Raw genomic sequence first — 15,675 nt, 5'->3', positions numbered from 1 at the left:
AGTCGTTTAATGTCCGAACAAAGCGCAAAGAAAACGTTCCATTATTTGATATGAACGACGACGTATGAACGGTTATTAAACGTCCAACAATAATGGCTCGCAATCGCGATTACACAACACGTGCACAAGTCTTATCGTTTATGTGCATAATATTTGAATCGTACATATGGTTACTGTAGTTAATGTGGTAACATACGGTTACACAATTCAATAGTGTTTTTAATATCGGGAATAAAGTCTGCTTCTTTGTAAAAAGAAGAGGAAAAAAGTATTGGCTCTTATAGAAAGAGAGATATTGATATTTTGATATTAGAAAATCTCGTTATGTATATTATTTTATAAAAATTTAATTAAATAATTTTTTTATGTGCGCGCGCGTGTGTCGGTCGATTATTATTTTTGATATAAAATAATGAAGAGATATTAGGTATTACATTTGCCAAATGGATTTTAATGTCATTGAAAAACGACATTACTACAATGTTTAATAGATAATTTTCATGCGTTCAGATGAGAATAATGCGTTTCGAAACCGGGTCGAGTTACATTAAAACTTGCTTCTCTCGCGAATGGTATTTGATATCGTTATCTTAATAACAGTCGACGACAGCAAGCGCGCAAAATCGATCAAGTTCATGTTCGTCTATACTCTTGCGTGACGTAATTATAATTGGGTACCTAGGTTAATTATATATAACATTTATCCAGTCACGACGATAGTATTTTTTGCGCGAGGTTGCCTCTGTGAGAATCAAATATCACGGCAAGCCAATTATCAAGTTCTTCCATAATGAAATGAATGAGTGGCCGGAAACTTCATAAGTATTTGAAAATTGTAATTTCAATAATACTATCAATAATATCTTGTTTCTTTTTAATTTTCATTTATAATTGTTCATTTATATTCTATAAAATAATAAAGACAAAATAGAATTTTGAAAAAAAATATTTCTTTTTTATATTAATTGGTAAAAAATTATTTCGTTGTTGATCGGTAAAATCGATGTGCAATCATATAACAATGATAGAATTATCTCTTTTGCTTTACATGGCGTGATAAAGATACAAAAGTTTTTTTTCCTCATGATTTTAGCGCAACAATAATGATTTGATTTTGTCAATATTATGCAATAACAATAGATAAATCCATGCTTATGTAAAACAGTATAATTAGAAAATTTTGTAATTTATATTATAATTTACATTACTTGACTTGGAGAAATTGATAATGCGATTTCTGTTTTGTCACAAACGACAAATTATCTTATAATTATCAATCAATTTATATTCATTATTAGAGACTCAATGAATTTTGAGACACTTGCGTGGTCTTGCTCTGCTATCGTGTTTCTTCAAGTTCAGTTTTACCGAAATTATAACAGCGAACTCGCGTATTAGAGGCAAGTAATCAGTCAAGCACAAAGAAATGACAGGGACGTCGAAGCAACCAGCTGAATACTGATTAAATCCTGACTCATAAAAGTGCAAATGCCCAGTGAGGAAGTTTAATGACACCCTCCGCTTGTTCGTTCGTTTGTTCTCACACAGCTCGCATTGAGATATGCGAGCACCGAGGAATAAATTTATGTTGTGTAGACAATAGGAGGCAACCTTGTCCGAGGTAATGAAATTTTAATCACTGTCAGTTTGACGTCTGGCAACATACTATCGTTCGCCTTAGCGTTAAATACGGTGAAAGTATAATATCGATAATACGACATTTTCACGATATTTATATTGCGTTCGCTATATACAGGATGACATAGAATTATTTATGAATTATTTATATATGCGAAACATTCTATATATTAAGTAAAAAACAACGTCCATCGATTTACACAGATCGAATGATTTTCAATTAGCGTTCTCTGTTACTCTATATATTTCTAAAAGTAATAATACGGATAGAGATTGATATAGATCAAACGATGAAAGGAGAGAAATGTTTCAGTTTTTGCGTGAAAACACTTTTATATTGTATTATGACAAAAACGGAATATCCGTTTTAATATGGAATAGTTTGGTAACAAAAAGTAAAAATTAATTGTTTTGCCTTTCTTCTAAAAGGATTACTATTTGTTTGTAATTCAATTATTGATATATTATCATTGTTCGTCGTAATATTCTTAATTAATTTAAATGCATGCAACACATTAATTAATTTTATGCGCAAATTCGTAGCTGCTAGTTTGTCTAACATTTAGTGTGATTAAGTCAGATTTATTAAAATTCCAAAGAGGAAATAGAAGAGATAAAATTGCACTTTTATGACTGTGAAATGTTGAGTTTAGTTTGAAATTTCCAAAGTATCTTCAAATAACTGTGGCTAAAAGCGTAAAAATTTTCTTTTATGCAGTAGTTGCTGCCGTTGTAAAAATTTTACTTAATAAAAACAAATTTCGGGATTAATGTAATTTTGTGACGCTATTTTAAAATTTGATAGTATTCTGCTCGTACAAGAGATATAGGTAATATCGATAAATCTCTATCAAGACTTTGCTATTTAATTAGTCGCGTAATTCGAATGTAAAACGGAAATGAGCAATGTTACTAATCGGGCGTGATTTGAAACAGACGGGCGAGATAGAATATCATTTCATTTCAGAGAGATAACAGACGTGGAATATCCGTTCGAACACATTTGCGAATCTCATCCGACGGACGGCCTTATTACATAAAGTTCGGCGACGCATCTCGAACTGTTTGCTATGGAACACAGTGAAATGTTGTCATTCTGTGCGACAATGTTCCCAACTTGCCGCGAATGTCACCAAGCTTGATGAAAGACGAGAGTTTACGAGTAAACTTCAACCCGAAACTCTGTATAATCATCCGACCTCACTCTTAAGGTCGCCTATCAGTCGCGGACTCGCTTGTCTGCGAATTATTTCCCGTAATTAGAAGCCTATCATGATGCGGTGGTTTGAACTTTTGCCGCAAAAGTTCAAATTTATATCATAATCGTACACACAATTGACTCCTATTGATCTTTTTGCATAAAATTATAATAGATCAATCGATAGCTTAATCTAATATTCTGTACATGTGTATATAAATTTTATTTCCGACGTCTTTTTTTAATGTTGTTTCTATTCTTATACGAAAGAAAAAAAATGTACCGCCATTAAGAATTTTCTATCCTTTTACGTCATGCTTCCTTTACTTCATCGATGTTATCTGACCGCGAAAACTAATAATAATAATAATAATAATCGTCTTTTCCTTTCGCTTGCAGGGCGCTATATTGACGACCATGCTGGCGACGCGGAACTTTTCCAGTAAGTATGATGCACAGGGTAAGTACCTCCGACCCTCTTCAGCGCTCTACACGGACCACGACAGACAGTACTTTTATATCTTCCGTTAAACTTTACATCTCCATATCTCTGTATACATTCCTTCAACAACTCACCATAACAAAATTACATCTCTCTCTCTCTCTCTCTCTCTCTCTCTCTCCTTTTCTCCTGTCGTTTATTCGTCTTGCACTCTCGTCACATAGAAAAACTATTCATCTGTCTTTTCGCTCTAGGTGCTTTATAATGCAGTTGTGCAATGTCGTCATTATTAAATACGTTATCTTATATCACTGTATCACAATGACAAATTGTCAATTTTATCTTGACATTTATAAGGATTAGTACAAAATCTTTTTGCATATTAATTGTATTCTATTGTATTGATATTATTATTTTTTTCTTTCTCATAGAAACGACTGCAGAATGGAGCATCTGTGTATATCTTTGCTCGTGCACAGAAATAAATTAGAGCCCTATCTTTGACAACCCCTTGTATTAAATGATCGAAGGAGCGAGGTTGAGCAAGGAATTAAAAAGTTATAATAACATGATGGTCATGGATAATTGACCGTATCGGTTATTCGAAAATTATTGTCCATGCAGGTTTCGTGGCTAATTAAGCGCTTATTAAACAAATAATCATATTTTATCCTCGCTCACTCGGCATATTGATTATCACTATATGATGTTCATCCCTACCTATTTCGTATATACTTTATATAGTCGATGCACATGGCTCGCACTTCATATCCTGCAAGGACTGTGGCACGTTACCCAGAGTGCAAGAATTTACAATTAGTTGTTTACATTGGACATATATGATTTATTTTATGTCGTATAACATAACTTATATCACTCTATATAACTCTCGTTATAAAGGCAAACAACTATCCCAAATTTTAATCCTTTCGTTGCAGTATCATAATGTTTTTTTTCAAGTTACTAGTAAGCAAAAATTGTAATTGTATATTGATCACTTTTATACCTACATCACTTTTGTACCTACGTAAACAATAAATGCAAAACAACGTTTATATTAATAAGATATGTTTATTGTTTGTTGTGTTGAAACTTTCCGGCATTCAAATGTTTACATATAAAGTATATGAATAATGAAAGGATTAAGAAAATATGTGTGTTTTACAATTTTTGTAAAGTTTGAGAAGTAAGGTATTGAATTCCACGCACATACACGTTTCTTGCGAAACGAAAATTCTGGGTAACGCAAATTGTCGTCGCAGTGGACTCAAGCAGTTTTCTCTTTCATCGAATCGCCATCGTTATCACTCCATCGGAAAATAATTTGACAAGCTAGGCAAATCATTGGATTATCTTGTGTTTCTTCAGAACATTCTTTCAATCGCTATCGTAATCAATCGTTTATACAATATATCGTGAGTGATCATTTATCGTAAGAACTACAACAGCACTCGGGGATCTCTAAAAATTCAGTAAAAATCCAAATCAGTTGCATCCGCTTAAACGTGTTTACAACAAATTTTATCGTCTGCACAAAATTTTTCATTGAAAATCGCTTATCCGGAATTTTTTATTTATTACGACAAACTTTTTGCCCAAGCTTGTAGGAATAATACCCACATAGGAAACGAAGTTATTGATACTGTTGTATTATCGAGGTGTCTTCCCCATTATCATTAAAATTAGATTTCCTAATTATTTTTTAAATCAATAATTAAAAAAAAATAGAGACACACATACTTGAATTAGAATTTTATGATTGGTAGAAAATGTAAAATCTATACGCATATTTTATGTCCCGTATTTAAAATGGATAATAATTGTTTTGTCTCGATGTTTTACTGGTTTTTATCGATTTTCGAGAAAAACCGTAAGAAATGTAGAAAAACGTGAAAATAATCGGGTCGTGTTATCATAATAATGTTTACTATCTAAAAATTGAATTTTATTAATCATTTATCGCGACGCAAACGAGTAGTTTATACGAAATCTCTAACTGCACGGGACGTATTGAAACTTACTACAAAGCTGGTGAGAGTCAGCGCAGAATAATCAATTAAGTCAATCCGATCCATTTGTCTTAAAATAGACTACATCGATATAAATTATTTCTAATTTTCGATTATCGATTTCTTAATGTTGTGAATCATGATTGGAACGAAGAAATTTTAATTAGAAAGATAATTAGGATAAAGAGATGGAACCAATCGGAATTAAGATTTGATAAAATAGTAACGCAACGCACACAACAATAACTGTATTATTAGAGATAATTATTATTATTAGAAATAATTTTATGATTCTGCAAAGAAAACGCGTAATTGTGTGCTAAATTGAGACTTTTAAAAATTAGATATACCGCGACTGTAAATATTTAAATTGCAAAGATCTATAAAAGGCGAAAAAACTTCAACGGATCGAAACGAAAAATAGCTCAACTGTTTCGGTCCACTAGCGAGATTCTCCTATGAATGACTGTACGTTTTATTAATGTTAATTATTTCCATATGTTTGTGTCAATGGTTTCCAAACTTTTCACTTTTTTATCTTTATAATTATGTATCTTCTGTCTCTCTCTCATTTTTAGAAAGAAAGAGAAAGAGAGAGATTAGAGATGCAAGCAAACATTGAAAATAAGGTTCTTTCAAAGGTTAGATAAATAATAGAAAAGTATTTACAGTTCTGTTAATTAATATATGGAGTAGAGAAAAATTCAATTACAATTAAAATTGTAGAAACAACTGCTTAATTTTTCTTTTCTTAAATTAAGTTAAATATATCAATCATTATATTTAATATATTTTCAAGTTTAATATATCATCTTTTTTTTGAAAATATTTTTAGTTTGGAAACTCTTGATCATCGGATTGGACACAGCCCTAAATTTAGAGCAAATTGCGCTTTTTGATCCTTATTCGTGCTAAATATATTTGACATTTGAAATATAAATAAATATTTGGAAAATTAAAATTAGTTTTTAGACACCATTGATACCTTGTCATCGATTTATATAAAAATATTGAATATTACATAAATCATGTAGTTGTATTCTTTAAAGTTTGATAATAAATTACACTGTTAGACATGTGATAATAAATAATCATTAAGTATGAATACATGTGCATAAGAATGTTAAGAAAGTTGTATATTTTATACTTTATGAAACATATTTAGATTTGTATTTTTACGAAGTACGTATAGTACGTAAATTAGCAAATTATTATACAAAGGTAGTAAAATATATGTAAAAATTATAAATTAAAAAAGAGAAGGAAATTTTTTTTTAAATAAACACAACATTCTCAGCTGTGATTTGTGCTGCATCAGTTTCAGTATTTACATAAAAATGAATCTACTCTTTTAAGAGACGAGTGCGAATATGGGTCATTATAGACATTGCATATATGCATACATATATGTATATGTACACATCTCGCTACTATTTGCTCGAATAGCGTAAATATATGCGGATTCGTTCCACACCCGTAATAGTTGTTTGACAGATAATACGTCACGTTATGTATGGCATATGCGTCTATACATATATGTATGTACATATGTAGGTACGTATATGTATAGACAACCGAAGAATATCCCTAGAGTGTGTCTCGACCCTCGCCTCCCCGCCCCTCTTTTTAGATTGACAAGTAGCTAAGCATCTTGCATTAGTAGATTCGATGATACACGTGTACCATATATCTGTATAACACACGTGCGTTTTATCTTTTACAATCGGTGTTAGAGTATGTACATATACGTGTCTATGTCTATTTTTGTCATTTTTAATGATATTTCAAGGACATGCTCACATATTTATATAGAATGTCGGGGGTAGTTTGCGTAGTTTGTCGCGGGTTGCTGGATTAAACAATTACACAAATCGAAGACTATTTTGAATTGAGAATTTACATGAGATACTGAAAAATTCTGCGATATCCTTAGGCCCGAAAAACTTCTTATTGTGACAAAAAATTAATTTATCTATTTCGGAAAAGTTATAATAAAACATGATATGATTAGTATTTATTTTCAAATAACATTTGATATGGAATATGCCAGATTTTTCTTTTGTCTTGCTGCAATTGAGAATTAAGATTGTGCAGTTTATAGTTTGTTCAACACTATATGGTTGTAGATAAACGATTTTTTTATCTACAAAAACACCTCTTAAACTTGGATTAACTTGGTTAAACTTGGATATTTTTTTTTTTTAGCTCTATTGTGTTTTGCAATCTTATAAATGGACAATTATTTGCAGTTTTTGTAAATTTTATACAAATTATTTCTAATATTATATACAAAAAATAATGTACGTGATAATAGTTTATCGATTTTTCAGAATATCTTATATTTCGAGGTATCATTTTTGCGATAAAAAAATTTTTTTATCACTAGTTATTTCCTAATACTACGATCTTGTATACTGTGACAGAAAATTGTTCTCGAGTGAAATGATATCGTTTTTTATTTACATACGAACGGCTGTTCTCTTTCACACGCCCATCCTCTACATTCGGCGCGAATCTTTGTTCGAATGACTGCGAAACAATTAACTCTCCGTCTTCCCGTGTCTTAAGTTTTCTTCTAATGCCCTTCTTCCTCCCTTTCTTCCTCCCCTCTCTCTCTCTCTCTCTCTCTCTCTCTCTCTCTCTCGTAGAGAAAGAGTCGAACTTTGACTTTAATTAAATTTATTTCATCGCCTTGAGCCGACTCTCGAACTGTAAGCTCTTCCAGCTTTTCCGCGCTTCCCTCTTGGCACGCGACTTCATTCCCCACTTCGGATTTACCTTTTGCTTTTGGGAGAGGGAGAAAGGCTATTATCCTTGAGCTTCTGGCACACTGTTATTATGGAAATCGGCTTTAAGAGCTCCGCGACAAACTCCGAACGAAATACAAATCGAGAGTATCGATGGTTTGTTTAGTCGAATTGCTTTTCACGCCGTATCTTGATCGAGACAGCTTATGGTAGAAGAGCCGATCTTGCAAAAATAATAACTGTCGAAAATCTGTTTGAAGAAACAGTATTACATTTTATATCACGCGTTAATAAATTTGATTGGGCGGCGAAAAGCTGACGTGAAAAGCGAGCTTAACTTTCGATTCCATTTCGGTATTCTGGGAAGCAAGTGAAAAATGAAAAAGGAGTGTCTATCACTATCGAGCGTATATATGTAAATTTCATTTAAATTTCACGCGATTGCGTTGTCTGTGATCTAAAACAAACATATGGAATTGGCACACAACGTTCTTCCCAAAACCAATCGTTACGGATCAATTCCACGTGATTCTCTGCTTTCGTCAGTAGATGAGATTTTGAAAAGAATTTTTTATTCTCTTGATCTCGCGATGAAGTCTATGTCAAAGCAACCATATGATAACATTTACTGAATTGTTATGCTAAAGATGTTGATATCGTTTCAATAAAATTAATATTTCTTTTCTAAGCTATTTATCGATTGTCTGTATTATTTGATTTGATATCGCATAAGGTAAACTTCTGACAAAATTGATTCGACAGCAATTTGTGAAATTAATTCAAGTATCTTTTTAAACTTTTATAACTAATATTATTAATTAAAGATATTCGAAATGATATGGATATTTAATGCAAAATAAAATAATTCATTCTTAAATTTAGGTAGCATCCCAAATTTTACATTCGCGAAACTATGGAATATGAAATCTTGATTACGTCGTCAGTCATCTTTCCTTACAAATACATCGTTCATGTATAGCTCAGTTAATTTCGATAATTCGCGACAACTCTCGTTTTCCTTCTCTTTTCTGTAAGGCAATAGTAGTGTCGACGATAGTTACCGGAAATTACAGTATACTCGTATATTACCACAGGAATTTTCAAGGAAAGCATTTCATAATGGATCGCGAATTGCGTTTCAGATCTTACGACGTATGGTAGATCATAGATCCTTTGCAAAAGATCATCGATCGATCGACTCGCAGACTCATTCATTATTCTCCGATTGCATATTCACACATCTTAAGTTCTCGTTGCTCGTATTTTCTCCAAAGCAGTAACGTTCATTAATATATATTAAACGAAACATTGTCTCGGCGCAACGAAAGAATACGAAATCTTACCTTCGTGACACGGTACGAAATATATTATATTCTGTATATATAAGGACTTTTCCGTAAAGAGTACACCTGCGTACTTTAATAAATACAAATATCTTATATATTTATTGTTGCGATATATAAATATCGTAGATTGTAACAATATCATACTTAAAATTTGATATTATACAAAGTTAATCTGACATGATTTTTTATTCATTCGCGTATGTACATTAAAAATATCGCGATATAATTTAATCAAAAATAAATGATGTGACACGCTTTTAATGTAATTTATTGATAAAATTACAGTTTAGATTTCATGCTAATTCAATTTATACCATGTTTTCCGGAAGCTATAAAGCAAACTTTAATCAAGAGCAGCTTTAAATCAAGAGTGAGCATTTCTCGCGGCCATGAATTTTGGGCGCAGTGTAAATTTATGTATTTCTAGCCACGTGTATTTCTACCGCGAGTGGCAGAACTGCGAATTACGTATGGGTTTATGAATCTCAAACTACGCATAGAATCTTCTCGAGGGTTTTCGGAATCCATGAATCCATAAATTCCCAAAGAATAGGGCTTTGCCTATGTCTGCCAATGTCCTTCGTTGAGAGAATGCGAGCAACCAGCATTGACGAATAAATCTCTCTCTCTCTCTTTCTTTTTTTCTTTCTACATATCTATTTATCTTTACCTTTATCTACTGATACTATGACTGATTTTTTTGACGAAGGTAGACCGTAGCGCGCGAAATGGGTCGGAGGTGCAAAATGGATGCGCTTTATTCTTGCGACGATTTTTTTCGGCGCTTCTACTCAATTTGATAATAGAATAGGATTCGAGTGACAAACGATATATCACGCACACACGAGTTCTCTCGGATGTGTACACGAGACGTTATACACAATATACAATCGATATTAGATCATGAGGGACGATCAGTTCGCGAGAGTTCCGGCTGAAATCGAATTTTACCTCGAAAAAATGTTGATAAAGAATATTTACTAAATTAATCTTAAAAGTTTATTTTCGAATGTATAAAAATAGAAAAAGTTTTCTATTTTTAGAACTTTATTGATAAAATATCCTATGTATTATAATTATTGTATTTAAAAAATTTATCGCTTATTTTGCAATAATTCTCAATTTTTTAAAATTAAAATACTATTTATATTTTGATGATATATTTGATATATGATTGATATTTGATGATATTTTATTCCATTTATCGTATTCTTATAACGATAAAGTTTAATTACAAGGCAGGTTTTGATTATTAGCGAAAATAATTCGCAATGAAGATACGTTGTATTGCTGTTTAAGCCGAACCGGTTGAATGTTTCAATGTTCTTTTATTTGGCATAAGAATGAAGTTCTTCATGCCAGGGCAGACGTTAATCCGGCTTGAAAACGTCGGATCTCCATACGAATCATCGTCCCTCTCTTGGCATTCTGGCATGCTTTCGCTTTTCGATTCGCTAATTCGCGCGTTAACTATTCGTATATCGTTCTCTGACTCTCTCTCTTTTTGCTTATGCTTTTTATGCGTTTATATCTCGCACGAATGCGTTTGCACATTATACGTGTCTCTCATACATGGCTTGAGTATTCGCACTAAATGCTCTATCTTTTTTTGCCGAGTATTCTCATTCCAGCAATAATTTTAAAGGCAGACATTATCTCTTCCAAGCTATTGCAGCTAGATTTGAACTATTTGTTTGGATACCGAAGATAGATGTTGGTATTAAAAGTAAAATAAAATGCAGATGTTTTTTTTCTTGCGATCAGATTAAAAAATAAATTTGGTTATTTCTCAAATTTTTCAACTGTTTTAGGAATGTTAAATATAGGTACGAATTCTCAAATAATTTTGTTTTCGGAAAATGTTAAATCAAAAAAGTGTAAAGTGTTCTAATTCCGATAGCAATTTCAGTGAATCGATATACAGAGCCAGAGAGTCGCAAATATTCGTCGACTTTTATGTGATAAAAATATATGCAAAAGATAAGGATTTCGTTACTGTTCAGACGACTATTACTGCGCGAATTTCCGATCGATAATCTGGGAATAATTTCATTCTTTAACAGTTCTACTGCTTTTTTTTCCGTATCAATTTGTCTCTTTTATTAACCCATATCGTCAAACGAACGGACGGACTGATTACATTTGATATATCCTGAGAATCGCGCATATTTAATTTTTTAAATATTAAAAATTAAATTAATTGTTTCCATACATCGTTTTATATGTATGGAATAAGAGGAAGTTAAAGACATTAATTTATTAAACAGAAGCGTTTTATATTCCAAAATGAATGTCTGTAAAAGTTCTTAGTAGTAAGTAATAAAAAGAGATTTACATAAGTTAGTCTTTATTTTCCATTAGGTTCTTCTAAAATGAAGTAATGCTTAGCATTGTCTTACAAAACTTGTCAACTTTTCCTTAGTCGGAAATGAAACCAAAGTCACTTTACACTTTTGTGACGCATTTCATCTCTTTTTTCTTTTTAATTTATGTGCGTTTAAAACATAATTTCTATCACATTGAATGAAATCTGCAGTCCGTACACAATTTATTCTTCATGTCTTGAGCGTGTATTTTAACAACAAGATGATGTTGTAGAAGTTTTGCTGGTTAAATACTTGTTTCGCTGTATTGAATTGCATGTGTTTACACTCTGTCTTGCATTTTTTAATACTTTATTGGCTCATCCAATTGTCGGAAAGTTTCCGAAGGGTTTAGTACAAGGATACACATTTTCTGCTCCCACCTAAGATATCTATTTGTAAGTGACGCTTTCGTCAAGCACAGTTTGTATGTATCTATAGAATTCTGAAGGTATGATTCCATTAGATAAACGAAGTGGGATTATACTCGTTCCAATATTAGGAAGATAAATTGACGCATCGATACAAGTCACATGAATGAAAACAGTTTATCACAGCATGAAAACGCATTCACTCCAATGTTTGACTTTTGCGTTGAGCCTTTTTCTGTCTGTTTGTCTTGTCTGATTCGCTCCGTCTTCCTTTGGAATGGTTATTTCCATCATATCCAATCCAGTGCACAATCCGATTATATGTACATATATCTTGATCCTCAATGCTCTTTAGCTATTTGACTACCATTTTTGCGTTGTTCATAAATTTGTTCTACTCATTACTTTATTTTAGTTTTTCTTAAGAATCCCTATAATACGTATTTGCAAAATACGGCAAACACTTGTTTTAATTCTGCATGTTGAAAACATGAATAATTAATTATTTATTTATATAGTAATATTAAGGATAAATTTTACAATTGATAACCAGGCTAAAATAATTAACGAACACAAATTAGAGTCGCACTTGTTAAGGCTAGAATTTGGAAGGAACATGAAATATCTAATTGTTAAAAAACCGTAAACAATAAAATATTCGAAAGATATAAAATTTCTTTCATATTTTCTTCTTTTATATCGTATATAAATAAAAAATATGTATGTATAACATATATAAATATATATACGCGAGTTTCTTCTTTATGCGAGAGAAAATGTATATTCTTTTTTGTAAAACTCAAAAATTATGACATATAAAAACGTAAGATATGAAATTGAATTACGAAAGATGTAGAAGAAAGATTGTACATAATCACATCGAAACGGAAATATATCGTTCGATCGACAATATAGAAATTTAAAATGATTCAAAAATCGGTAATTACTCGTTACTACAACGTCAATTGTATTGGACGAACGACCGATGAATTTGATTTTACTTCAATATGCACAAATTAACAACACAAATTACAGCAGTAGTAACTTGATTGCATTTTTTTTTTTTTAAGCGACAGGCTAGTTTCAGATTAACATTTGACATCAAGCGAACTTGCCCTTTTTAACTGTTGCATTAAGAAGAGCTCTCGATGTTCCTTTCAAACTCGAGCTTTGTATTAGCTATGTCACGGAGCACATTTAAAGTGGAGAAACGCTCTCAAGATCGTTTCGAGGTATACAGGACCTAAATAAGTACACGGAATAAATACTCCTTCTAATCCATATCCTCGTTTCAAGATCATTCCATTTTATATGTATTCTCTATAATCTCGCTTTTTATCTTTTTTTCTCTTGTTCCTATCTTATGGTCTTTGATACTACTACTTTTTGTTTTACTATCTCTTCCTCTCGTCATTTTTCTTCCGTTTTCACTTTCCCAATGTCGATTTACTGAAACGCTCTGCGCACTCCAGGTCGAAGCATTATCACGAAGAAGGGTGATGGCTCTCAAGTGAAGGAATCCACCGACAGCAGCACAACGATCGAAGACGATGATGTTAAAGGTAGGAGATCCCCATCCTTTTTATGTCTCTCTCACTCTCTTTTTTTTTTTCATAATTACAAAACGCGTTGAATTTTTTTAACAGTGATTATTATAACGAACTAACTGTAGGCTATCAGTGCGAAAATGAGTGCTTAAAACGGTTGATCTTCACGATCGCGATTGTAAGCACAAGGAATAGATAGAATGGGATAGCTTATTATATCGTATAAATATTCGAAATCTTTTTACACGGATATTTATCGACTTTTGTACCCAAAACACGCCAATAGTTTCTCATACGATATCGCCAATTTCGACATTTCGGTAAGAAATTATTTGTGCAATTTCAGTTGTCGTAACGAGCACTTGTTTAAAGCCGGTATGCCGGTTGGCATCTAGCTATTAAAGCACGTCGCCGTTGTGCTCGAAAGCTTGGATTGAATTATGATAGCGATTCCGTCGCCATCGCGGCGGTATTGTCGTCACGCGAGCAGAATAATCGGTGATAGTTCCAATAACAATGGCCCGATGTACAAGTTCTTAGTTCCCGGCAGTGATTCACAGCATATATCTCTTTACTGCGTGCTCGTTATGAGAATTTAATGAGAAACTTGACTACAGGCGGAGAAATTGCAGCTTGGTGTTCGCGACTTATCATATAGTACCATGTAATATAAAGATCAACATTGCTCTTAAATTCGATGATATATAGCTATTTGAAGATCTCATTTCTATCTGTCGAGCTTTGTTGTATTCAAACGTCAAGTTGGATTTTGTGAAAATTTTATATTTCATTATTTATATTTAATTCGAATAATATTATCTCGTGAGATTTAATTGAAGACAAAATTTAATCGAATTTTATCGGTCGATATCAATAACTGTAACTGTTAAAGATACGTATGGCTGTCTGAAAAGTGTCTGGAATGTTACAGAAAGGATATTCGACCCAACTGAATCAATTATTTTTCTGATCTTTTTTTTTTTTTTTACTTGATGCAATGTCACGCATTAACGCCACGTTTTATCGCAGTTACTGCGGGAGATTAATTTACATGGACGTTATTATATAATATATTGCGCATATATAAAAGTAAAGAGCACGGGCGCGTATCGATCCCTCATTAGAGATACTCCTCTCGTTCTCACGTGCAAGTCGATCGTTGGACGATAGCTCGAGTAGTTAAATATCCACTCGTTGCTTATCCTCTGGCTTATCCCCTTTCCACCCTGCGTACACCTGTGCTCCGTTTATTGATACACCCGCGGTTATGCCGCAAAGGTAAACCTTTCGTGGAAAGGTTTAGGAACATCAATTGCAAAGATGGTTTAAACTTAGTTTTATTTGAAACAAAAATTAAATTACGGGAAATAAATGTAAATACTTGTAGATACTTGATACCATACTTGATTATATGCGGTTGAGAAAACGTTTGAGAAGATTTAGTTATTTTACAATGTTTTATAGTGTGTTTGTGTTGGATTTTCGTTGAATGCTTTTCAAACCGATATGATTTAATTTCATTGGCACAATATCATTTCTGTGTGTGCTGATTCCTTTATTATATACCGTAAGGTGTACTCTCGGTCGCAGATCCTAAAGTTTGCCCCTTTCTCCCGGTCTGTAGAAAAGTCGATCTCGCCTTGATCTTTCTCTTTAGATACTTCTCTGTAGATACTTTTGATTATACACTTGTCGATCGATCTCTTTCGTGTTTCATTTGTCTGTCCGCGTTCGATCGCACGTGTACGTTCTTCAAAGTTCACCGAAGATATCCATACACAGCGAAAAGCAAGACAGTCAAATATAAGAAATTTGATTTGGGATATTTCTATAAAATTTACGCGCGCACACACACACACACACACACACACACAAAAACCTTTATTTAAATTATAAATATATTTCAATCAGAGTTATCTAATGTTAATGGTTTCATTAAACTTTATCAATTATGTTGCGATTATGTTTTACTGTGTATTGCTTTTCCTTATAAGAGTATCATACTGACACGATA

At 32.5% G+C, this 15,675-nt stretch overlaps 1 protein-coding gene across 16 annotated transcripts in view; it reads left to right on the top strand.

Annotated features, from left to right (window-relative positions):
* The window catches only part of LOC108751406 (calcium/calmodulin-dependent protein kinase type II alpha chain), a 106,085-nt gene that overhangs the window by 63,216 nt on the left and 27,194 nt on the right, over positions 1-15,675 (top strand). For 11 of the 16 annotated variants that reach the window (XM_018491576.1, XM_018491578.1, XM_018491577.1 and 8 more), the window contains exons 10-11: positions 3,236-3,296; positions 13,587-13,676. In XM_018491576.1, the coding sequence (XP_018347078.1) occupies positions 3,236-3,296; positions 13,587-13,676 (151 nt within the window). The remainder of the gene's footprint in view (positions 1-3,235; positions 3,297-13,586; positions 13,677-15,675) is intronic. The other 5 variants (XM_018491571.1, XM_018491585.1, XM_018491579.1 and 2 more) reach the window with 3 other exon arrangements.

The sequence above is a fragment of the Trachymyrmex septentrionalis genome, unplaced genomic scaffold (assembly GCF_001594115.1).
Source record: "Trachymyrmex septentrionalis isolate Tsep2-gDNA-1 unplaced genomic scaffold, Tsep1.0 scaffold44, whole genome shotgun sequence".
Taxonomy (NCBI): Eukaryota; Metazoa; Arthropoda; class Insecta; order Hymenoptera; family Formicidae; genus Trachymyrmex; species Trachymyrmex septentrionalis.
Note: the sequence above shows the minus strand (reverse complement) of the source record. Positions and strands in the feature narration are given on the sequence as shown.